General features: G+C 40.1%; 4 protein-coding genes across 5 annotated transcripts in view; 2 read left to right on the top strand and 2 right to left on the bottom strand.

The window, feature by feature from the left end:
- Window positions 1–2,959, bottom strand: part of spns2 (SPNS lysolipid transporter 2, sphingosine-1-phosphate) — a 33,358-nt gene extending 30,399 nt beyond the window's left edge. Inside the window, exons 1-3 of one of the 2 annotated variants that reach the window (XM_077740986.1) lie at window positions 2,805–2,959; window positions 1,136–1,313; window positions 765–997 (exon numbers count right to left, since the gene is read on the bottom strand). In XM_077740986.1, the coding sequence (XP_077597112.1) occupies window positions 765–996 (232 nt within the window). In that variant the 5' untranslated portion in view covers window position 997; window positions 1,136–1,313; window positions 2,805–2,959. The other variant, XM_077740987.1, reaches the window with a different exon arrangement.
- Window positions 2,960–6,687: 3,728 nt separating this feature from the next.
- spns3 (SPNS lysolipid transporter 3, sphingosine-1-phosphate (putative)) lies at window positions 6,688–10,170 on the bottom strand. Its single transcript, XM_077741094.1, has 12 exons — window positions 10,113–10,170; window positions 9,501–9,750; window positions 9,354–9,419; window positions 8,536–8,672; window positions 8,308–8,459; window positions 8,128–8,194; window positions 7,908–8,050; window positions 7,680–7,832; window positions 7,305–7,494; window positions 7,155–7,220; window positions 6,981–7,079; window positions 6,688–6,909 (listed from the first exon to the last, which is right to left on the bottom strand). Exons 2-12 carry the CDS (start codon window positions 9,727–9,729, stop codon window positions 6,688–6,690), a joined length of 1,524 nt encoding a protein of 507 aa, XP_077597220.1. The 5' UTR covers window positions 9,730–9,750; window positions 10,113–10,170.
- Window positions 10,171–11,001: 831 nt separating this feature from the next.
- Window positions 11,002–14,294, top strand: ube2g1a (ubiquitin-conjugating enzyme E2G 1a (UBC7 homolog, yeast)). Its single transcript, XM_077741305.1, has 6 exons — window positions 11,002–11,225; window positions 12,106–12,208; window positions 12,305–12,402; window positions 12,656–12,834; window positions 12,920–13,040; window positions 13,152–14,294. Exons 1-5 carry the CDS (start codon window positions 11,180–11,182, stop codon window positions 13,004–13,006), a joined length of 513 nt encoding a protein of 170 aa, XP_077597431.1. The 5' UTR covers window positions 11,002–11,179; the 3' UTR covers window positions 13,007–13,040; window positions 13,152–14,294.
- A 1,612-nt stretch (window positions 14,295–15,906) lies between these two features.
- Window positions 15,907–23,017, top strand: ankfy1 (ankyrin repeat and FYVE domain containing 1). Its single transcript, XM_077740137.1, has 24 exons — window positions 15,907–16,124; window positions 16,207–16,325; window positions 16,454–16,589; window positions 16,678–16,801; window positions 16,896–17,045; window positions 17,145–17,310; window positions 17,382–17,586; window positions 17,660–17,728; window positions 17,803–18,005; window positions 18,080–18,177; window positions 18,267–18,468; window positions 18,560–18,658; window positions 18,761–18,914; window positions 19,261–19,429; window positions 19,505–19,623; window positions 19,803–19,959; window positions 20,030–20,230; window positions 20,299–20,475; window positions 20,591–20,738; window positions 20,912–21,002; window positions 21,082–21,206; window positions 21,287–21,433; window positions 21,554–21,644; window positions 21,722–23,017. Exons 1-24 carry the CDS (start codon window positions 15,907–15,909, stop codon window positions 21,852–21,854), a joined length of 3,501 nt encoding a protein of 1,166 aa, XP_077596263.1. The 3' UTR covers window positions 21,855–23,017.
- The last annotated feature ends 3 nt before the right edge of the window (window positions 23,018–23,020 follow it).

Below are 23,020 nucleotides of genomic sequence, written 5' to 3'. Positions count from 1 at the left end.
CATTGTGCTTGAAGAATATCAAGAGGAATGATGTTGAAGCAGTAATCATCAACCCCCTCTTTACAGCTGACAGATTGGACCTAAAGCACTCGGGATGCCGAGCCGCAGGCATGCGACCACTCATCGAGTCCACATCGCACTATGTCGGAAGCGGTGCAATTTTTTTTAGATGTGCTTCAAAGAATAAGAAATGACAATGTCTAAACTTGACAATAAATTTGTGTCAATAAACACATGAGCTGGCAATTGTGTGAATCTTACACAATTCTAACTCTTTCGACTGGATCTGATGTCTGATTCAAATATAATCTAGGTGAACATTCATTTCTTTTCTTATGTTTTCAGCTGCAGCATCGCATATTGGACACAATCTTCACCTTACCACAGGAAATAACAACTTCCCCCCTTTTTTTCTTATCATTTACTACCACCAACCTGACAGGCTTGTGGCCTCACTGTATCGATCGGCAATTATCTGCGGGATATCGGTAATCGCAAAGCCACTGTGGCCCATTTCCTCGAGAGATAGCCAAGGCGCGCCTGCCTGATGAAATCAACGCACAGTAAGAAATAAACAGCAAGTGTACGACCACCGCACCGAGGCGACCCATCCCATTGTTCCGCCCGTCTGATTCGAGGTGAGCTCATAAAAGACCGAAAGACGCTCCTAGCCAATTATTGCGCACCCCACCGTGTGTCATAATAAACACTTTCCAAATCAAAATCCAATAAAAGCAAACAACAACAAAGAGGAGCTTTCTTACCGGCTACTGTGCATCTGTCCATGTAATTGAGGACGTTCCCGAAAGTGAGGATCCCAGCAGCGATGCCCGGCGTGCGGCATCTGAGTAGCGCAGCGTGAAATTTCTGCCCCGGTTTGCAGGCGTGGAGGTCCGGGTTGGATTTGAGTGCGGGGCTCATGCTTCCCGACAGAGTGCGCACCTCGTCCGAATTGCCGCAGCTTTCCAGCTCGCATCCATCACCTTCCACGCACATTCTGGTGCAAAGTGGCCGGAGGAGGAAAAAAAAGGTTGGGGGGGAGGTTGAACAGCGAGGTTTAGTCGCTGTGGAAGTGTTGGCTTGGAAAAAGAAGCGCAAAATGAGCTCTTCTAGGGAGCATATTTTTTTTTCTCACCAGTGTGTAGTGACTGAGGGCCAGTGCGCTCCTGAGTTGTCTTTTTCCCCCTCTTGTCACCCGGGCCAGCGTAAAGGGGTGTGGCCAGGCGCTAAAACCGCGCCCCCTAGCGTCTTGTGGCCAATGGAGGAAGCGCAGCTAATTGAGCTGCAGATGCGGTGCAAACAACTGCAAAGGCCTGGGAGGAGAAGAAAAGTGATGCTGTTAAAATGAGTAGGCGTGGTCTCATGATGAGATGGTGTGTCTGCCATTGACGACTATAGACGTCCATTTTTTTCCAATTGGGTGGGTGTACTGGGGATAGTCATCCCGCAGCACTCGGCAAGGGCAAAGTGTTTTTATTGTTGGGTCGGCACCCCCAGTCGAGATGAATTTGGACATCTAAAAGCGTCAATGGGGCTAGCATGATGAATTGACATTAATTCCATTAGCTAATGAAAGGTCATCCATTTGGATAGCCAGGCAAATAGTATAGAAAAATGAAAAGTGCTTTACATCACATGAAAATCAGCAAAAAACTATGCATTTTAAATAAATGAATGTCGTCCAATGATACCTAAAAGTCACAATAATACAGGTACAAAAATATGAAATATAATCAAATAGATGGATGTGAAGCATACAATTTTTTTTTGAATGAAAACGATAGTAAACACTGTCCAAATACTTTGGGGGCAGGCCACCAGTTTGACAACCCTGATATAAATATACATATGTACAATGCGGCAAGATAGTACAAAATGTTGGGCAATATTTTAAAATTTAAAGGGTCAACCTGCAGACAGCAACAAGGAAAATGGAGCAAAGGCCTAGCAGTAAGTTGATGTGAAACAAACTCATTCCACTCTCCCTCTGAACCCCTTTTTTCTTTCTTTCAGACACGTTTGATATTCTGCACATGTCCGCGGGACCCTGCGTGTTTTTCCTTGTAACAGAAAAGCTTGGTGGACCTGAACCTATCGCTGGCAGTTTTTCCTACCACGGTGTCACCCCTGGCTCACAAGCCTTCCTTCCTGTCTGCGCTGGGGGGCCGAGCCCCCCGTGCAGGATGGGAGATAACTCCACTCATCGGCGGGGCCAGCGGCTGCCAGGCGATAAGGCAGACTTTTTCTGCGTTTCGGAATTCAAATGAAGTTCTGGTGCGTCTCTCAGCTGTTATCCAGCTGGAGATAAAAGCTATGCACAACAGAAATGCAGTCTTTTTTTTTTTAGGACTATTTAAAAGTACTAAAACTACTCCATCATCTGGAGGAAATGTTTTCATTAAGCATTGAGCTTTATGCAAAAGGGGTAAATAATCAAAAGCAATACTATATATGTGCAGATACAGAATAATAAAGAAGAAGCATGTACTTAAGAAATAAGGAAATGTTTGACTCTTAATTTTGGGAATGATGATTCTGAATGGTAAACAATGGCCTTTGTTTTTACTAAAAAGGTACAAGCTGCAAATAAAATAAGTTTCCAGCAATCATAACACAACGGGATTCTTCCTTTGTTGTCGCAATGAGTCATATTTGCGGTCAGTTAAATGCACACATTTCCCCTTCCTGTATGCATGGAACAAACTTTTAACCAAAGGCCCTATTCTTCCCCCGAGTACAAAATGTACACTAAAGATCCGGCACAAGAGAATGTACATACGTCATTAATATTTTGTTCATCTTACCTTAACCAGGTTTCTTTACATCTTCACTCCAACAATATTCATGGACACTTTTAGCTTCTTTTTTATCACGATGATGTGGTCGAGCATCAAATTTTCCTGGATTTAAAAATAAACAAACATTTGTTTGACGAGACTTAGAAACACCTGAATCACATTAGCAGTAGCAAGGAGGAGAAACACAAGAGGCGGGGCGAAATGCCAGGTGAAATAAAGGCCAATCACGAGGTCAGGTCACACAGGGATTTAAAAAACAACAAAAAAACAACAACAACAAAACCTGATCAACCCAATGTGAAATTAAAATAATACATGTAAAACATATATTTACTGCCTCCCCTTTTATAACAAAATACATTTTAAAAAAGAAGAAAATATTGACTTATTTACCCTTTTTTAAATCTATTTCCTTCTTTAAACATATATGATGAACAAGCTTTACTGTGACACATTGGATTTGAGCGTATACTTTAATTGTGGTTGGTTGCATTGTGTTGTTTTTCCAATGCAGCAACTAAACAGAAAATGCTTCTGGGCTGGCAGAATAAAAAGAAAGCACATATAAAAGAGTAGAGTTGCTGTCTATGTCAAAAGAGAGGACAAGAAAAGACAGGTATGGTTAGTCATGTGTCATTTTCTTGCCTCTTTTTATTTTTTTTTAGAGCCGGAGCCGTCTGGCCTTCGACCAGCCTTGAGGTGCGGCCTGTGCCATTTTGACCTTTTTTCATGCAGCGTGCCCTTTCGACCCCATTGTTGTCTGTGCCTGGCTGGAGCTCTAGGGAGCAAACTACTAACTAATACTCTCAAGACTCATAATCCTTGATTGCGGTTGAATTTGGAACAAAAAAAAACATTATTTTGAAGGACTTTATCCCTTGAAATTTATGAAAAACGCAAGACACTTAAAAATCAGTTAAAAATAGGAGTAATTTGAAAGTACACACACCAGTTGACCCAGTATTGTATTGATTTTTCCCTCATTAATTCAAAGTCCAAATTGTTTGTCCCTATTGTGCCATCTGTGGCAAAAAAAAATGAGTTGAGGGTTTGCTATTCCACTTAACTTGAATTCTTGAGCTAGAGGAAAAATCATAAATTGGACAGAGTCGACTACGCCGCGGGGCCGGAGTCGTGTGGTGGTGCAATTCTTATTTATAGTCTTCATGGCTCTGGGTAATTACCCCATTGCCTTTGGTTCCGTCTGTGAATCGGATCCCTCCAATCCCCGTGGCCAGCGGGCCCCTAGAAGAGGAATGCTAAATACATAGGAGTGGACGGCATGCGCCATTGTGGAGTGGACCGCAGAGTTGGCAGTCATTTACAGTCAACACTGAGACTGCCACTCATTTTTGTGACACTTGGATGATCTCAAGGTATTTGAGAAACATTGCAAAGAACCACAAAAGCATGAAAGCCAAGGATCATTACAAAGAAAGTCATATAGTAGATAAATCATGATCTCTTCTCCATTCTAAATCAATGTTTTGACTGAAAGAATTTAGAAACAAATTTGCCCTTTTCACTCAAATTAAAAATCAAAAGACTTTATAGTCATCATACAAAACTGCGTATAACAAAATTGGTGGTGCTACTGCACAGAGTGCATTTTCCCAGTAAACAAATACATAAATAAGTAATATTGAAATATAAAAAGTCATTTCTGTTCATAAAGCACCATCAACAGCAGATAATTATTATTACGAGTATAAGTCGCAGGCCCATTTAAAATACAAAAAAATGGCTGACAAATTGACAATGACCTACGCTTAGTGGTTAAACTGGAAATAGTCCTGTATGAAGGAATGCTTTAAGAGTGGGTGGACAAGGTCTCTTCCTGCCATTACGTCATATCACGACAGCAGTGTCCTAGCGATAAGCAAAGAGCGCTACTTTATATCCACTAACGTTTGTCTTCGCTTATTGTGGTCATCCGCCCAATTGGAAAAACATGGAAAAGGAACAGATAACCTCTCCCAAGCTTCACTTTCTACGGAACGTGAACATGGCGTTGCATGGCGTGGCATTCCAAACTGTTTTCATGTCCAAAATGCTGCTGCCCCCGTCCTTGAGTCAACAGCCAGCATATCCGTTCTCCCTCATTGATCGAGCCGGACAATTTATTAGCCATTGTGACGGGCTTCCTGAGCTGCCACGGTCGGCGAGGGAAACCGAGAGCCGTGTAGATAAAGCGCTTCGAAAAATGGCGTACAATGCCCATTGTTTTTTAATTGCGGGTCAGACTGTTACCTTGCAAATGTTTTCCACATACCTTTTGCTATGCGTACTTGTTTGCTTGTTTTACACTTACGTGTCTGTCGGCGCAGTCTAGCCACGTCTCCACAACGACAAGTTCAAGGCCCAAACTGTCAGAAAAAGGAAACAACAGAAAATTCCATGACTAAGCAATCACATTATTGACAATCACCTTTAAAATATAGCCAGATTTGGCCAAGATAGGCTCCAGCACCCCCACCACGGCCCTAGTGAGGATAAAATGACATGAATCAAAAGAATTTTACATGAAAAATATTGGTTGGCGGAAAGATTTTGATGTTTGATTGGATTTCCCAATAGAGAATTGTCATTAGCAGATGGCGATGACGCAAGATAACGATTGGCTGTCTTTGTATTCATTGGTGATATAAACATTCCTCTTCCCAAGGGGGGTTCCTCCAATCATAATAATAATAAAAAGCAATAGACTTAGAGCAAGAAGCATTTTCTCTTTGGCAATAATTACAAGGTCAAGCTGAGGAGAACATCTTTTGTTACACATTTGCTTATTGCAGGGAGGTTATTATGTTGAATCTTTTATATAATTTGTATCAAATTTATTTGGGGAAAAATGTGATGGGCAAATGAACATTCATTGAATGATTTGGACGTCTGGCAATGTCAATGGCAGCCAATTTTAGTGGAAATGCTCAAAATAAATGGGCTATGATTCAGAAACCCATAGACAAAAATTAGATGAGTTATATTTTAAACTAAAATGTAGCAGCATCATCTAGTGGACACAAGGATAACACACTGTATTAGTAGTTATTATGACATTATGACTAGTGTACGTTATTATAATATAAAAAGAACGTTTCCTGCACTTGTAATGTTCATCTTCTTAACATTCAGCATTTAAGGTAAGAACTAGACTTTACCAGAAGATATGATTATCATAAATTGATGACTGTCAGCAGAAAATAAGGGGCTCCTTTAAGATAGCAAAGACTAAATGTGATGATCCAGTAGAAATGAAGAAGCTATTATGAAATTGTAGTGTCAGCTCATCATTTCAGCAGGGGACATGATTACCTGTGGAGAGTAATTATGTGGGTTTAATTGCCCTTCTTTTCCTCCAAATAACCAAATATAGTCACTTGCCCTATACAAGGTTTTAGTACACATTTATTTTTTTCATTCCACTGAAGTAACACATCTTTGGCAAATTCTTTTTAAGTAAAATTCAGATTAATATTATTGTTTTTCAAGCAAAAAAATAAATTATCTTGACACTATCCTGTATTTTTTTTATCTACTGTATGACTATAAAATTCTCTTCTCTATAAAAAATCCTGTTCCATTTATTGAAAAAAATGCAAAATAACATTGAAACATAAAACATGCACCAATTTTCTAGACATTTTTACAAGCAGCAAAGTAGATGATCTTCATTTTTCTGCAAAAAAAAACTACCTCTTATCATCAATTCCTCTCCGTAGTGGGCTCGGGTGGGGGGCGTTGTTGGAGAGGATCTAATGGCAAAAAAAAAAAACACAAATAAATATTTTGTAATAACTAGAAACAAAGAAACAACCACAAATTCAACTGGAGATTGTTAGAATTCCCATTCAAATCAAAGCGGCCAATCAAATTCATGCATTGTGCAGCACTACCATGATAATTTATAACCGCCACTGTTCCTAATAATGTGACCCCTACCTTCTGTTAGCCGTTGAGCTGCCTTTCTGTCATCACTGATATAAAGAGCGGTCATAAGGAAGAAAACCCCTCCGAGGATACCCACAAAAGGGCAAATCAGAAAGCTGTACTGAAGACTTGGGAAACTCCAGTCGGTGGATGAAGATTTGGAACTTCGTATTGCGTCAGACACCTAAAGACGGCCATTTTTGGTGGAGGTTATTGCATGGGTCAAACTAGTTGAGTCTTTACTATATTTCTCACCACTCCGATTAAGTAAGGACTCCCCGCGTCCCCGAGAAGATGGCAAACCGTAATCTGAAGAGCCTCCGCTGTGGCCCTTTTGGTAGGGACAACAACATACTAAAGAGAAAAGAGAACAATTTGAATGGGAAAACATATTTTAATGGCGTTTTTTTTATCTACTATTGTACTTACCAGTAGCATATCAGCCAAAAGGGACCAATTGAGCGACAGGAGGACTTCAGCGATAAAAACGAAGACCTAAAATCAGTCAAGAGTGGCTTATAGTCTAATTGTTTTAGTAGTTGAACTTTACTGGAATAGAAAAATAATAATTAAGCTTACATAAGTAGCTGGAATACTTGCTGTGGCCACAAAGATAGCAATAAAGAGGCAGGGCACCGATCCTAGCATTCCTCCAGCGCAGATAAGTGGATCCGCATTGGGTACTTTGTTGCGCAACCACCTGGCTAAACCGGTGCCAATGCAAACTCCCAGAATTCCCGAGACCACCGTGATGGCGCCGAAGATAAAACTGTACTGGGAATAGAGAAAGACAGTCTGGTCACTTGTTGACAACAATGGTTTTCCAAATTGTTTTAACTGACAGAACTATCTGCAAATATACCCGTTTCACAAGTGAGTGATGCCAAATTCCATTCGGAGGGAAACGACTTGAGAGACTGGTCTCGTGAGAATTAAAACGAACGCTCAACGCACCTGTCTTTTGAGTTGCAGGGCCCTTTAACGCAAGGTGGGTGAAGGCCTTGAAAAACCTGAGCTCGGAAAAGAAATGTCGGCATCCAGAAAGCCAAAGCACCGGTAAGAAAGGCCATTGCTGTGACTCCTAATGATGACCAGATGTAACTTTTACTAAGGAGAGAGTGAGAAAATAACTTGGTAAAGATCCATCTCAAAGAGTCATACCCAAAAGATTCAATGTCCTACTTCTTCAAAAGATACTTGATGTCCTCCAGGTAAGTACTCCGGTCATTTACGCCATGTTGGTTGTTTTCTGCAGCACCTCTGGGGGGGTTAGGGCATAAAAACACCACTAAAAACAGTCCAACAAGACCCAAAATGGGAGTTACCTGTCAACACAGTAACAAATTATCATTGTCAATTATCCATTGAGCAATTGGGTTAATGTTTTGACGAGTATTCTCACTCTGAGAGACCAATGCCAGTCACCCGTGAGGCTAGCCATGGACGAACCGATTATATAGCCAAGACCACTGTGGGAAAACAATTGTATATCTAACATAACAATTTTTTTGGAAACTTACACCCATTGTGGCCCTTTAAGGAATAATTTGCCCACCCCTGATATACATCATGGTTAGCTTACCTGCCAACAGGGATGAAAATGTAAAACGCAGCGATCATAACGGTCCGTTGCCCCCCAGTGAAAAGGTCCCCAATAATGGTGGGTGCAATGGTGGAATAACTTGCTTCGCCTATTCCAACCAGGCTTCGTAACAACACCAGGAGCCAAAATTCCTGGAATAAAACCACAGTTTTCCCTTGAAAAATCAGAAATGCTGTTAAGATTGAAGTGTGTGTATTTTGTACATACCGACTTTGGAACAAATGAGCTGCCAATGGCGGTTACCAGCCATACACTCAAACCGGCGGCCATGATGTATACTCGGTTGTAGCGGTCGCCCAGGTAACCGAAAAGTGGGGCTGTCACTAGGAAGCTGCAGATAAAAACTGCCAGTTTTTTTTAGTATATTAGGTTCAGAGCGGAGACATCTTTATGTGATAATAACTACATTTCAAGATGCACACACAGACGTTGTCAAAGTATGTTAATTACTGCATATCACATTATAGGCCAAGATTGAATGTCAGTGTTGACAAATGGAAAACACTGAGTACGTTGTGTAATCTGCATTCTGGATTTGCCAGTTTGGGTAATTTTAACACATTTTTGCAGGCAGTCTCCCACGGCTGTTTGCACTTGATAAGACTGATGAAAATTCATCTTCATGTGTGATAAAATATGCCAAAAAAATGACAAATAGGAGCTGCTTTTAAAAGTTCTTGCAGTTTGGATCTTTCGCACAATCTATACTTTTGATTTTCTCACTTTATAAACCAGTGTGCAACTTTGTGGTTTTCCTCTAACTGATCATGTTATGTTACATAGGCGACAACTAAAATACAGTATATTCTGTTTTTATAATGTTTTGTGCAGACCTTAAATTTTGAATTGATGTCATTTTGACTCAAAATCAATCAGGATTATCTTAGTAAAAAATCTATCATTTTGCCTTCCAATTATAGCAAGACGTTTAGTTCTGCACGTATATTCTGCAACCGAATTGCTGCATTTCCTCATGAAGCAATGAAGGGTGGAGTAAATGCGACCTTCTAAGAATCCCATCTTACTTGTCTGCAGTAATCCTGCCGTACTGTCATTGATATTGAAGAAGGCCTGAATGTTGAGAAGCACACCTAGAGACAAAAGAAAAAGCAGTTATTTGCAATTCCGCTCTCCGACAACCGAGAATAATTTTGAGAAGTGAGTACAGAAACCTGCAATGGTGTATCGTTCCATGTAGTTGAGTAAGTTGACGTAACAGAGTACAATCACAGCGATAAGGGATCTTCGACGTGATATGGCAGGCCTCTCGCCCGGTGTGGCGGGTGTAAGTGACGATAGACTGTTGGCCAAGGCGCCGTAGGGAAGAGCGGCGCTCGAACCCAAACTCGGTCGAGGTCGTGAGCCATCTTGGGTGAAAGTGACGGATCCTTTTAGCTCCATAATGAGCAGTTCTCTCTTCACCTTAAAAAAATTTAAAAAATAAAACATCAGCATGGGCTAATACATAGAAAATTGACTTCCATTGACGGTGATAGACTGACAAACATGATCACTCATTGGCAGTTGTCTGTGATAGTCAATGAATTAGATCACTCTTTAAAACTCCTGTTTTAAGGATGAAATACGGTGCTGGAACTGAAACAACTTGACATAAAAAGGGAAAAGTCTGACATTTCATAACATGGGAAAGCATGATTATATAGATTGAAATTTCAAGCACAAATAATTTGAATCTAACATTCAACACTATTTTTATTCTTTCTAAGAAGTGAAGATTTACATCTGATAAAATGCCTAGTGATGTAATAAGTAATCTGACATACTTGATAATGATGATCTGGCTCATTCCATGTTGTTAGTGACAGTTGAGCTCTCTGTGTATGAGTTGAGTTCTTATATTGAGTTAGTAAATGTGGGACAGCCCATTTTGGGGGCGGCCAAATGCTTACGCATAGTTCCTCAGTGTCTTGCAATGTTGTAAACAGAACATTGATTGCTTTCATTTCCTGCCACTGCATTCTTTGGAAACAATAAAAGAAAACAATTGAATCACAATCTGTTTACTATTTGTTGCTCTCACGTTTTGTCTTTGTTTATCGGTTCAAACTTTGCTGTTTTCCATCTTTACGATCATCAAATCAGATCATTTTTGTAGAGGGTTTAAGGCTTTGTAGCTTTTTACAAGTCATAACATTAGAATCAATGTAAACAATTGATTTGATTTGTACCCGAGGCTATTTGCTTAAGCAAACACATTTTCATGTGACTGTCAGGTGATTAATGGCTGGATTTTTTTTGGCTTCTAACTTTCAGTCAAACACCAGTGAAGTCTTTTGGTTTTAAAAAGGATCAAACTATGGTTCAGCATCTTGCTCAAGGATACTTAGACAAGGTCACCAGTGCAGGGAATCAAACCCACTGGGTTGGCAAACAACTTTTCAAATGTTTATCAATTTTTTTTAATTTTTATAGGCCACAACAACTTATGCAAAACAATAAAAATAGCTCATCTATTCCTAGGCAGTCACAAAATCCTTGTCACTTTGTCATAAACAGTGTTATTACATTCTAATCTGATTTCATGGCTCACTTGGGCCGCTGGGGGTGCTGGATCTTATCCCAGCTAACTCTATTTCCCATTCATTCATCATATTTGAGTGGCAAGTACTTTCCAGGAGATAGCAGCAACATACAATCCGCCACACAACCAAAGAAGAAGAAGAGTTCCCAGCAAAGAGAACTGCAGCAAACAGCCACGAAGAAGAAAAAGCGATGTCGCGAATGCTAAAAGAAAAATAAAGGAGACAGCGGATTGTGCAGTAAACGAGAATACAACGTTGTTACCTCGGCAAACTACTGTTCACAATAGCTGCATTACGTTGGCTCAATTATGACAGAGCCTCAATCGGCGTTGTTACTCAGGAGACAGCTCGCAGGTAATTAAACATTTGACGTTAGCGGATTCTGCCTGACTTGCTAATGAATACTTAGCTGGGACTCAAACGACGGTGCTGCTGCAAACTGCCCTCAGAAACCACCAACATGCTCCAAAATTGTGCAGAAAATGCAGAATAACATTCAGTTGCATGTGGGAGATATTTGCAGGGCTTTCGATTTTATTAAAAAGGACACTTTAGCAGTGTAATTGAGAATATTATGCAGAAAATAAGTGCAATGTTTGTTTTTGTTTGGGGGCTTGCGTCAGCGTTTTGATGTTGACACATGCTCTACCTTATCTGACAGGGACTAAAATTAAATCGATTTTAAAATAATCTGTTGTCAAACCATGGTGTTAACCTGATTTATTTAAAATTGGGGGACTGTTTTAGAAAAATTAATGAATAGATCTATGATTTAGACACCATTTGGGCCATTATTATAGTAGTTTGTGTATGGTCTCAGCTGGTACCTTTTAACCCTTTAAAGAAATTTGACACTACTTTTTTTTAACCATCACTAATTTAAGACCTCAGAGTTTCATGTCCAAGTATCAACTTACAAAGAGATATATCTAACACAACTTAACATGTGTCCGATCCACTACACTATAATAAAACATTTAGATGGCTAATGGTTATGTGAAAGTAGCTTTAATCAAAATGTATTGCTCTCTTTCAAATTTACTATGTCCATTTGTTATTATCCTCAATACTTTTCTTTTCTTTACAGTTTATTGAAGTTTTAAACAATTTTATCTATTTTCCAGTGTCACCTATTATTGCTATGCAGCTATGATGTTACTACATAATATAGTCATTAGGCTCCAGATAATTACAAAATAATAAAAAGTTTTTTTTGCTTTCTTTTTCACTCTAGAGCTGAATAAAAACCCGGTGGAAGGATTTTCAGCTGGCCTGATTGAGGATAATGATCTTTACAGATGGGAAGTTCTAATAATCGGCCCACCAGACACACTTTAGTAAGTCATCACTTTTTTAAATGTTGCATACTCTTGTTAATCCTACAGGTATGATGTTATGTAATTATTGTATTTCACCTCTTCTAATGTTTACAGTGAAGGTGGCGTGTTTAAAGCTCATCTGACATTTCCCAAAGACTACCCTCTCAGGCCACCTAAAATGAAATTTATTACAGATATCTGGCATCCTAATGGTAAGTACTAAAAATAAGTCGAGCCATACCTTTAATTAACACAAAATGGACCACAATAGATAATTTTTGAATTACTACAAGTTGTACTTTACAGCCAAAAATTGTCTACATACGTACTGTAACTTCAGACAAAGTCTAGTCTAGTAAAGGGAAAAAAGACATTTTCCTAATAATTAGACCATAATTATTATATTGTATTTTAAGAGAGACCACTTTGTCATTGTTTTCCATTGTTTATTTTTCTTTCTTCTAGTCGACAAGAATGGCGATGTGTGTATTTCAATTTTACACGAACCTGGAGAGGACAAGTACGGTTATGAAAAACCCGAAGAACGCTGGCTTCCCATCCATACAGTTGAAACTATCATGATTAGTGTTATCTCCATGCTGGCAGACCCCAATGGTGACTCGCCAGCTAACGTGGACGCGGCAGTAAGTTTGCCCCTTGAAGACATAGAAATTGATGAATAGGAAAATTAGCATCGTTAACTGTCCATTTATTTTCTTTTGTTTGCAGAAAGAATGGCGGGAGGACAGGCATGGAGCATTTAAAAGAAAAGTTGCACGCTGCGTACGGAAAAGCCAAGAGACTGCCTTTGAGTGATATTATAGCAAGGATCTACATTCATCTTTTCAGGGCAAGTATGCCTTTTTTTTAGTTTTTACACCCCCAGGAAATTTATAGAATGCTATATTTTCCATCCTATTCAATCTTGATAATTTCTGTGATGTCCCGTGCTTTTCCATAGGTCTCCAATCGAAACGTGACATGGCACCGTTTCCTGCACTCGGCCACCATTCTACCAGGATGGAGGTTCCTTTTATTTTGGCGGAAAGAAATTGACTGGCTCTTCTAAGCTGCAATAGAACAAAGAATGACAGCGAATACTACGGCTCACAGACAACCAACAAGCAAAGTGCCAACCGAACATGAAAAGCAAAACAACCCAGAAGAAAATGAAATAACACTTGGCAAGTCAATGAACTGCTCTTAAACATTCAGGAAGCTATTGTAAAGAAATGTAAATAGCACAGACTAAACCGGATAATATATAAGCTTCCTGTCCACACACTTCATGCACTTACTGTCCGTGAATTGACCTGGCCTGGATTTGCAGCCCCCTCCATCACCTCCCTTCTTCTCAAACATGGGTTCGTTTTTTTTGTTTTTTCATCAGGAGCTCTTAAATTGGCAATGTTGGGAAGACTTTGATTGATGTGGCTAGTTTTGTGTTTTTTAGTTTCTTCCAACATGTTCACAACCTAACTTGAAATATGCCCCATTTTTTTTGCTATTAAGTCTTACCATAGCCCTATTTTATCAAAAAGCAAAACTACATAATTCTTCATTTCCCTCATGCATGATTTTATTAAGACTTTTTGCAAAAGTGCCTCCAGATTTAAATGCTCGGCCACAACCTGTGTTGATTAATAAGTAAATAAAACAATGGGAATAAATTGGGGGTAAATTAATATGGCCTGATAGCCAAGAAAAAGGCAATATAAAAATGCATCCCATTTTACGTAGCAATAAATATCAATGCAATGAGTATGTGCAAAGTAATATTTAATGTCCTTCAAAAATTGGCAATTTTAGTAGCTGCTCAATGTTGTCCTTAAGAAATTATTATGCATGCATAGCATTTTTTAATTGGTAAGGAGCGGGGTGTTTTCTTTCCAGTTTGTCCATACAGTGTTTTTGTTTATTCTTTCTTTTCCGTCTGTTTTTTTGTTTTTGTTTTTGTCCCCAACAAATCCAACCATCTTTTTGTTCTGATCACTGAACTGTTCCAATTTTTGGACAATGTACAAAGACAAAATACTGTTGTATATTTTTCATGTTATTATGCCTGTTACCCTTAGTGAGTCTTCTATTATATTTTTTCCCAATATTTCCGTGTGCTTGTGATTCTTTGTTGTTGTGGGTCAATTACTTTTCACTTGTGGGCCCCTGCAGACACCCTGCTAAGGAGATCATTGACCCTAAATCAGTGCACTACACATCATCTTACTTTTCTGAACCACACCCCCAATTCAGACCCGGGTGCAGCCCTCTAGTGACCCTCCTAAGTTCCGTCCTTGTCAAATGGCCTAAAAATGAACTTTAAAAAACAACTGAAAATCAAATCACCTACACAACAGCAAATGCAGAAATACTCTTAGACTTAAAAGGATATTTGCATAATATAGTGATTACAGTAACATTAAATAAAATTATTTAGGCACAAACCTTGCATAGTCTTGAGTTTAGCACTGAGATATGACAAAAGAAACATTGCATTAAATAAATCAATGCATAGAAAATATGGACTGCATAAATAGAATCGTGGTGGTCCAGATTTGTATTAAAATGTTTATTAGAGGTATTCCACCCTTGTTTACATCCCAACAGCTGATCTCCAACGGGGAGTGGTGTCTTTGAATTGCAACAGTTGCGCCCGCCTCCTCGGTTCCTGCTGTTTTTATCGCGAGAACGCCGTACGCTCACGAAGCTAACACGGAGCATCATGGCGGAAGGTATGAGATCGAATTTTTATGGGGATCTGTCTTGTCCACTCCCTTTTTATTTGTAAGGCGATTTTGCAAGCACGGCTCTACCAACTTGGCAATGCGCTTTTAGTGTACAAGTTAAGTTAATTCATCGTTTGGGAGCCCTGCGACTTTGTTATTGTCATGATCGCCTTGTAAATGAACAAGCGCTTATCGGTAGGGCTCTGGTTGATTTTGCTAGCAATTTATTTTCCGCCCCATCAATTTAATTAAATGAGCCAAGATTGACAATCAACCAGTGTTGTGATAAATGTCATATGCACGTGCATCATATTAGAGGTTAAAAAGTGGCGATCGGTCAAATGATCATTAGAAATGGTCGTAGGAAAGACCATTAAGATGCTCAGAGGTGTTGCCCAATTGAGTGCAGTGACGTTTCTGAGCACAAATATGTATCTGTTCCCTTTCCAAGGAATCGAAATACTGGACTGAATTCTTCCAAATATTGCAATCAATGCCTGCAACTTTAGATGAAGTAAAATAAGTTTTCCAGCAAGAAAATGATGATTGCATTTATTTAAACTGCATAACTCTCACTTTGTTTTGCTTTTATTTTAAGTTAATTGAACCCAAAGGGGGCGTTTTTTCTACTAAACTTTACATCAAATCCCTCTGTTTATTGTGTCATGCTTATTTTGCAGGAATTATGAGATGGGTTTTATGTGGTGTCTTGCTGTCACATGATCAGTAGCAATGCCACTAACGTTTTACAAGACAGGACAAAGTAACTAGCCATCTCAGCACTTTTTCCTCTTTTTAAATACTTGCCGTTTTAAAGGAAGGAAATGGGCCTCAGTGGAACTTTGTGCAGGGGCTGATTCATGTTTGAAAGTTTCAACATGAAGAGCAATAGAGACATTATTTAAAAGAAGCACTATTGTTGTTGCCACTTTAGGGTTTGGAATAAATGAATGAGATCGGTACTCTAAAATGTTTGATCAAGTCTACTGCATTATGTTTGCAGAGGAGGTGGCCAAGCTGCAGAAGCATTTGGCCCTACTGAGGCAAGAGTACGTCAAGATGCAGCAGAAGCTGGCTGATACGGAGAGACGTTGTGCTGTCCTTACTGCTCAGGTGTCCGGCCCGTCCCCCACCAACCCAGTATCTACCGATACCTATATCAGCCGGCTTCTGGGAATCGTGTCAGACCTTTATCGACAAGAACAATACAGGTTGGAATCTCAATTTGTGGTCACATTTTTTTTTTGTCATTATTTTATGCCATTTAAAATTTTCCCTTCACTTTCCTTGCAGTGATTTGAAAGTGAAGATTGATGGGGATAACATCAGCAGCCATAAATTTGTACTGGCTGCTCGCAGTGACGTATGGAGTCTCAATAATATGGCCAACACTTCTGAATTAGATTTATCTGGTGAGTGGGTGATGGTGAGAGGCAGAAAATGGCAGCAAAGAATTAGTAGTTGGTGACAAACATGTATTTGGAAGCATAATCCCACAAAGGCTGTCATCATTTGTTCATTTAAATGCATTTCTCTGCAGATTGCAAGCCCGAGGTTGCCACGGCGATGTTGCGCTGGGCCTACACGGACGAGCTGGAGCTGAGTGAAGATGATGCATTTCTTATCGACTTGATGAAGCTGGCCAACCGCTTCCAGCTTCAGCTGCTGAGAGAAAGGTCTGCCTGTCACAATTCCTGAGGATTCTCACTTCATGATGTTATATGAAGTAGATGATTGGAAAAAAAAATCCTTTGTTGATGACAGATGTGAAAAAGGCGTCATGTCCTCGGTGAATGTCAGGAACTGCATTCGCTTCTACCAAACAGCTGAGGAGCTAAATGCTGCCACTCTGATGAATTACTGTGGAGAGATTATTGCCAGTCACTGGGTAGGTCCCCTCAAAATTGTCTTAATCGGTTCTTTTTTTAATTTAATCAGTCCCCATCCATGGCTGTTGATAATTGCAAATCTCTTTTGGTTAGGACGATCTTCGGAAAGATGATTTCAGTACTATGAGCGCCCAACTTTTGTACAAGATGATCAAATCCAAAACAGATTATCCTCTCCATAAAGCTATTAAAGTGGAGCGAGAAGATGTGGTTTTCCTTTATCTCATTGAGATGGACTCACAGGTTTGTTTTCCATTACTCATGATCTTTATTTAAAGGGTTAATCACTCTGGTTAGCTTGAACTTTCTCACTCAGACCAAAATTGTCTTTGTTGTTATTAGTTGCCACGCAAGTTGAACGAACTTGACAACAATGGCGATCTAGCTCTGGACTTGGCACTTTCCCGAAAACTGGAAAGTATCGCCACCACTTTGGTGAACAACAAGGCCGATGTGGACATGGTGGATCCGAGTGGATGGAGTCTTCTGCATAAGGCAATCCAAAGAGGTGCAAAGTCCAGCACGCCGTCTTCGCATTTAACCATGCCTATCTATTTTACCGCCTTCCTCTCTTTCCAGGTGACGAGTTTGCCTCCGTCTTCCTAATCCGTCACTCCGCTCAGGTCAACGCCGCCACGGTGGGAGCAGTTGAGACCCCTCTCCACTTGGTTTGTTCTTTTAGCCCCAAAAAACACTCTGGAGAAGTCATGAGCGGCATGGCCAGGATTGCCGAAGCCTTGCTCAAAGCCGGAGCCAATCCTAACATGCAAAACAGCAAGGGCAGGTTGGTCACAACCTTTATTTTCCTACACAAAAACGTTTTATCAACCATGATTTTGACCAGAATTCTTTGTTAGAACTCCCTTGCATGAAGCAGTGGCTTCAGGAAATGAAGCTGTTTTCAGTCAACTACTACAGTGCAGACAGTGAGTTTTTTTCCTGCTATTTCTTAATATCGGCTTCTTATTACCAAAGCTGAACTTGTCCCAACTCCGTTTAGGCTGGATCTGGAACTTAAAGACCACGAGGGCAGTGCAGCTCTGTGGTTAGCACTGCAGTACATCACTGTTTCTTCGGATAACTCCGTAAATCCATTCGAAGACAATGTTCCCGTGGTCAACGGCACTTCGTTTGATGAGAACAGCTTTGCGGCGCAATTAATCCAAAGAGGGAGCAATACTGACGCACCTGACGCATCGACAGGTTCGAGTTTTTATTTTGTTGGTCGTTTGAACCCAAAAAGAGGTTCTGTTTTGACTCTGTTTTCTCTCGGCTAGGAAACTGCCTCATCCAAAGAGCCGCTCGTGCAGCCAACGAGGCAGCTGCTCTTTTCTTAGCCGCTCACGGGGCAAAGGTCAACCATATTAATAAATGGGTGCGTATGACATTGAGTTTTAAGATTGGCTTTTTATCTTGTTTGTTGTTTTGTACTTTTTAATGTTAATGGATGGCGTCCAAATTCAGGGGGAAAGTCCTCTTCATACAGCTTGTCGCTTCGGCCTGGCAAGTCTGACGGCCGAGCTCCTCCAACAAGGAGCCAACCCCAACCTCCAGACCATCAAGACTCTGCCTGATGATGCACTTGGCGTGGCTTCACAGACCCCCCTCCATATGGCCATTGCTAACAACCACCCAGATGTGGTTTCTGTCATCCTTGAGCAAAAAGGTCAGCAATTTTTCATTTTTCAATAACCTTTTTCAGCTCGATTTTTTAATCCCCTACCAATCCACTTATCTTTTTTTCCATTATGTTGCAGCAAATACACTTCATGCAACCAATAATTTCCAGATCATTCCAGACTTCAGTCTCAAAGACTCATTAGACCAGACTGTATTGGGCTTGGCCCTCTGGACAGGTAAATGGCAAAGAAACCAAAATGAATGCTCCGGCCATTTTTTTTCTCAGTTGATGAGTGCATCGACTCTTCGTTCTAAAATGACCAATCTATTTGTGTTAGGAATGCACACCATAGCAGCTCAGCTACTGGGCTCGGGAGCTTCCATCAATGACGCCATGTCCAATGGACAAACCCTACTTCACATGGCTATCCAGAGACAGGACAGCAAAAGTGCTCTTTTCCTTCTGGAGCACCAGGCAGACATCAATGTGAGGTAACTGCATCATCTAACAACTCTTGCGCTTCTTGTCATTCTACTTTCGGAGAGTTTAGCTTATTATTAGATGACTAAAAATAGAATAGAAATGATCCATTCAGAAACACAATTGAAAGAGATGGAATACGAAAATAGTTGCAAATTGAGTCTTTGTGAACCAATACAAGATCATTATTAGAAATGAAAAAAAGTGTTTTACTCCAAGTGGGTCAAGTTGAATTGAATTATTTTGCCTTTTAAAGATTTTCATTATTCTAAATATTAAGAATTCATTAATAATTGATTTTGGCTGTACTCTGTTTGTCATCATTTTTAAAATTGTTGTTTTTAAATGTTTTGTTAGGACTCTAGAGGGACAAACAGCCCTTCAGTTGGCCATCAGTAACCAGCTACCCTTAGTAGTGGATGCCATTTGCACCAGAGGAGCCGACATGTCTGTGGTGGATGACAAAGGGGACCCTCCATTATGGCTGGCTCTGCAAAATGGCCTGGAGGATATCGCATCCACACTGGTAAAATGAATGATAAAATGACCACAACAAAGTACTATAATATGCAATTGATTCTTACTTTTCTCATCCACCAAGGTCCGCCACGGATGCGATGCCACAAGCTGGGGCAGAGGCCCTTCTGGCTGCCAACAGACCCTGCTTCATCGAGCCGTCGACGAGAACAACGAGATCTCAGCTTGCTTTCTCATCCGCAGGTCTCTAATGACATTATTTCCCCTAAAACATACATTTTTATGCCATCCATGTAAACCTTTTGGTATTGGGTGTTGCCTATGTGACCCAAAATCTGATCTATGTAGACAAGAGGTCTACAAATGTATAATTTACTGGGAGATTTTTAATCTTTTTTTTTGTATTATTTATGTATGCACAGTGGATGCGATGTGAATAGCCCAAGGCGACCTGGTCCAAATGGAGAAGGAGAAGAAGAAGCCAGAGATGGACAAATGCCTCTCCACCTTGCAAGCAGTTGGGGCTTGGAAGAGGTTGTGCAGTGCCTTCTAGAGTTTGGAGCTAATGTTAATACACAGGTTAGTCTGGTGCCTTGGTGTCTTTAACACAATGTAAGACATTATTCATGGCCTTTTTTATTTTTGATAGGATGCAGAGGGTAGAACTCCAATCCACGCTGCTATTAGCAACCAGCACAACGTTATCATCCAGCTTCTGATTTCCCATCCGGACATCCGTCTCAACATCCGGGACCGGCAAGGAATGACGCCCTTTGCCTGTGCTATGACGCATAAGAACAACAAGGCGGCAGAAGCAATCCTTAAAAGGGAACCTGGTGCCGCTGAGCAGGTAGGAATGAAACAGAAGGTGCTTGCAGTGGAATGTATCTCAACATACTCCATTTTGGCTCTGTACAGGTTGACAACAAAGGGCGGAATTTCCTCCACGTGGCCGTGCAGAATTCCGATATCGAAAGTGTCTTGTTTCTCATTAGCGTCAAAGCGCACGTCAACTCCAGGGTTCAGGATGCCGCTAAGTTAACCCCGCTCCACTTGGCTGTGCAAGCTGGATCTGAGATCATTGTTCGAAACCTGGTATACCCACATTCATTTTTTTTCCATGCCATTGACAACTCTAGGAGACAAATCATCAGACTTTGAAAAACTATCAATCTTTAAAGAGGCATTTTCCCCCCTTGTGGCTTTACAGCTGCTTGCCGGAGCCAAAGTAAATGAGCTGACCAAACACCGGCAGACCGCCCTGCATTTAGCTGCTCAGCAGGACTTGGCCACCATTTGCTCTGTGCTCTTGGAGAATGGCATTGACTTTGCTGCCGAGGATGAGAATGGCAATAATGGTATGCTCAATAGATTTGCTTCAATTCCTCTTATAAATCCAATGGAAAACGTGTACATTTCACTTAGTTGAATTTCTATCACTTAGAGGCAACCTATGTGTTAAATGCCTGCTATCTGTAGTTTAATTTGACTCTTAAAAATTATAATACTTTGTGTTCCTGTGTTTTTTCAGCGCTTCATCTAGCGGTGATGCATGGCCGCCTCAACAATATAAGATCCCTCCTCACAGAGTCAAACATTGATGCTGAGGCATTTAATCTCAGGTACAAACCTAAGTCATTTAAAGATATATATAGAAAATAAAGTGTCTACAGCCTTGTTTTATACCTCCAACAAATTCAGGGGTCAGTTGCCAATGCACATTTTAGGCCACTATGGGAAAGAAAATGCTGCTGCTATTTTTGAGTTGTTCCTGGAGTGTATGCCCGAATACCCTTTGGACAAGCCAGATAATGAGGGCAATGCAGGTAAAAAGTTAATAGGTTGTGCATATGAAATTAATGATTCATTTGTGAATGGAATGACCGTATAAGACTTTTATTTGCAGTCTTGCTCCTGGCCTATATGAAAGGAAATGCAAACCTGTGTCGTGCCATTGTGAGGGCTGGTGCTCGCATGGGCATCACTAATAATCAGGGCATTAACATTTTTAACTACCAAGTAGCAACTAAACAGTTGCTTTTTCGCCTTCTCGGTAAGCATGAATTTAAACAGAGTTGACTTATACATCTTGTTAATCACTTCTGATTATACTAGATAGTTTTAGGTTGCAGCACTACTTTTTTGTATGAAACTTTTGCACATTTCTTTATAGATATGCTGTCCAAAGAGCCCCCTTGGTGTGACGGCTCCAATTGCTACGAGTGCATCGCCAAGTTTGGAGTCACAACTAGAAAACATCACTGGTTAGTAGCATGGCTTTTACACAGTATTTTTAAAGTCATTGTTTTGTCACTCTATCAAATATGTTCTTTGTTTTCAGCCGTCATTGTGGGCGTCTTTTGTGCCACAAGTGCTCTATAAAGGAAATCCCCATCATCAAGTTTGACTTGAGCAAGCCAGTGAGGGTGTGTGATATCTGCTTTGATGTACTAACTCTTGGTGGAGTCTCATAACACCGTCAAGTGGAATTTCAGCTACTAATGTTGGCCGGGTCGGGGGCCCAGCTTTGCAGTTATCCCGAAACAGGATATATTAATGAGTATGTCAGGCAATTATGGATCAGTGGCTTTCGAATTGATAGATGGCTCATTTTCATTTTGTTTGCTGTGAATTTCAATGTGTTTATTACTAGTAGATGCATTTAAAGTGGGAGAGTGCTACCATTTTCTCCCACTTGAAATGGATTGGTCGTCTAATACCGTCCATGGCAGCCAATGAGATACTAGATAACAGTAAGGCTGTGGTCATGTAACTGCAATAATAATAATGGTAATTTCTTAACGACAAAAATGGTCATATCAATTCAATGAACACTACTTAAACAGTGTTAGCAGGAGGTTTAACTGGTTAATTATTTCACTAACTGCAGTCACATGATTTGTATGCTAAAGCTGTCAAAATGCAGTGTATAAAAAGAAAAAATAGAACCACAAGGTCAATAGGACTCTTTCTTTTGTGACTTTGTATTTTTTGTCCCTGAATACATCATGAAATACATTTTTTTTCCAGACTCTGAAGCATAACATTGACATTTCAGTTTCACTTAATGCAAAATCATGGCTCAAAATATGAATTTAAAACAAATTGATAACTTTTGATGTATGTTAACATGAAGAAGCAATTTTGTATGCCATTGCATGTACTATATTTTGTAGTATTTCCATATGATAACATCCTTTCTTTGAAATCAGTCAGTTTAAGAGTACATTCCAATTTTGGCATTATCACCAAAATGATGCCTCGAGTCAAGTTGTCTTAAACTGACACATAATCGCCATTTTGATTTTCTAAGCCTAAAAAAAGGTGCACTTTATAAAGATCATGTGACATGCTTGAGGGGATGGGCAGATTAGTGAGGCCTCAAAGTATTGTTTAATTGTACAGATAAATGTGTAATATTTTTTGACCACTGCTACCATTTTTGTACTTAATGCAGTTTGTGATTGTCATTGTGACAGATTTAAAATCTCGCCTCTGTTAATCTTTTAGGCACATTGTAAAATCTTTTATGCACATTGTATTGTATCTGTATGCTCAGATATCTAGCCTTTTTCTTCCGAGTGTATCGTTTTAGAAAAAGGGAGAACAACTTTACATAAAGGTCATTTAAAAACTCCCC

This window comes from Stigmatopora nigra, chromosome 19 (assembly GCF_051989575.1).
Source record: "Stigmatopora nigra isolate UIUO_SnigA chromosome 19, RoL_Snig_1.1, whole genome shotgun sequence".
Taxonomy (NCBI): Eukaryota; Metazoa; Chordata; class Actinopteri; order Syngnathiformes; family Syngnathidae; genus Stigmatopora; species Stigmatopora nigra.
The sequence above is the reverse complement of the archived record's forward strand: the minus strand, read 5'-3'. Positions and strand labels throughout refer to the sequence as shown.

Coding starts and splice junctions, on each gene's coding strand:
- spns3 (XM_077741094.1), bottom strand. CDS start 9,729: ATGGAGCTAAAAGGATCCGTCACTTTCACCCAAGATGGCTCACGACCT. Junction 9,420..9,500: donor GGAACGATACACCATTGCAG/GTTTCTGTACTC, acceptor TTTTGTCTCTAG/GTGTGCTTCTCAACATTCAG. Junction 7,221..7,304: donor CAAGTATTCCAGCTACTTAT/GTAAGCTTAATT, acceptor GACTGATTTTAG/GTCTTCGTTTTTATCGCTGA.
- ube2g1a (XM_077741305.1), top strand. CDS start 11,180: ATGACAGAGCCTCAATCGGCGTTGTTACTCAGGAGACAGCTCGCAG. Junction 11,226..12,105: donor ACTCAGGAGACAGCTCGCAG/GTAATTAAACAT, acceptor TTTTCACTCTAG/AGCTGAATAAAAACCCGGTG. Junction 12,835..12,919: donor CAGCTAACGTGGACGCGGCA/GTAAGTTTGCCC, acceptor TTTTGTTTGCAG/AAAGAATGGCGGGAGGACAG.
- ankfy1 (XM_077740137.1), top strand. CDS start 15,907: ATGTTTGCAGAGGAGGTGGCCAAGCTGCAGAAGCATTTGGCCCTACTG. Junction 18,659..18,760: donor GGGCTTGGCCCTCTGGACAG/GTAAATGGCAAA, acceptor TATTTGTGTTAG/GAATGCACACCATAGCAGCT. Junction 20,231..20,298: donor AACCTGGTGCCGCTGAGCAG/GTAGGAATGAAA, acceptor GGCTCTGTACAG/GTTGACAACAAAGGGCGGAA.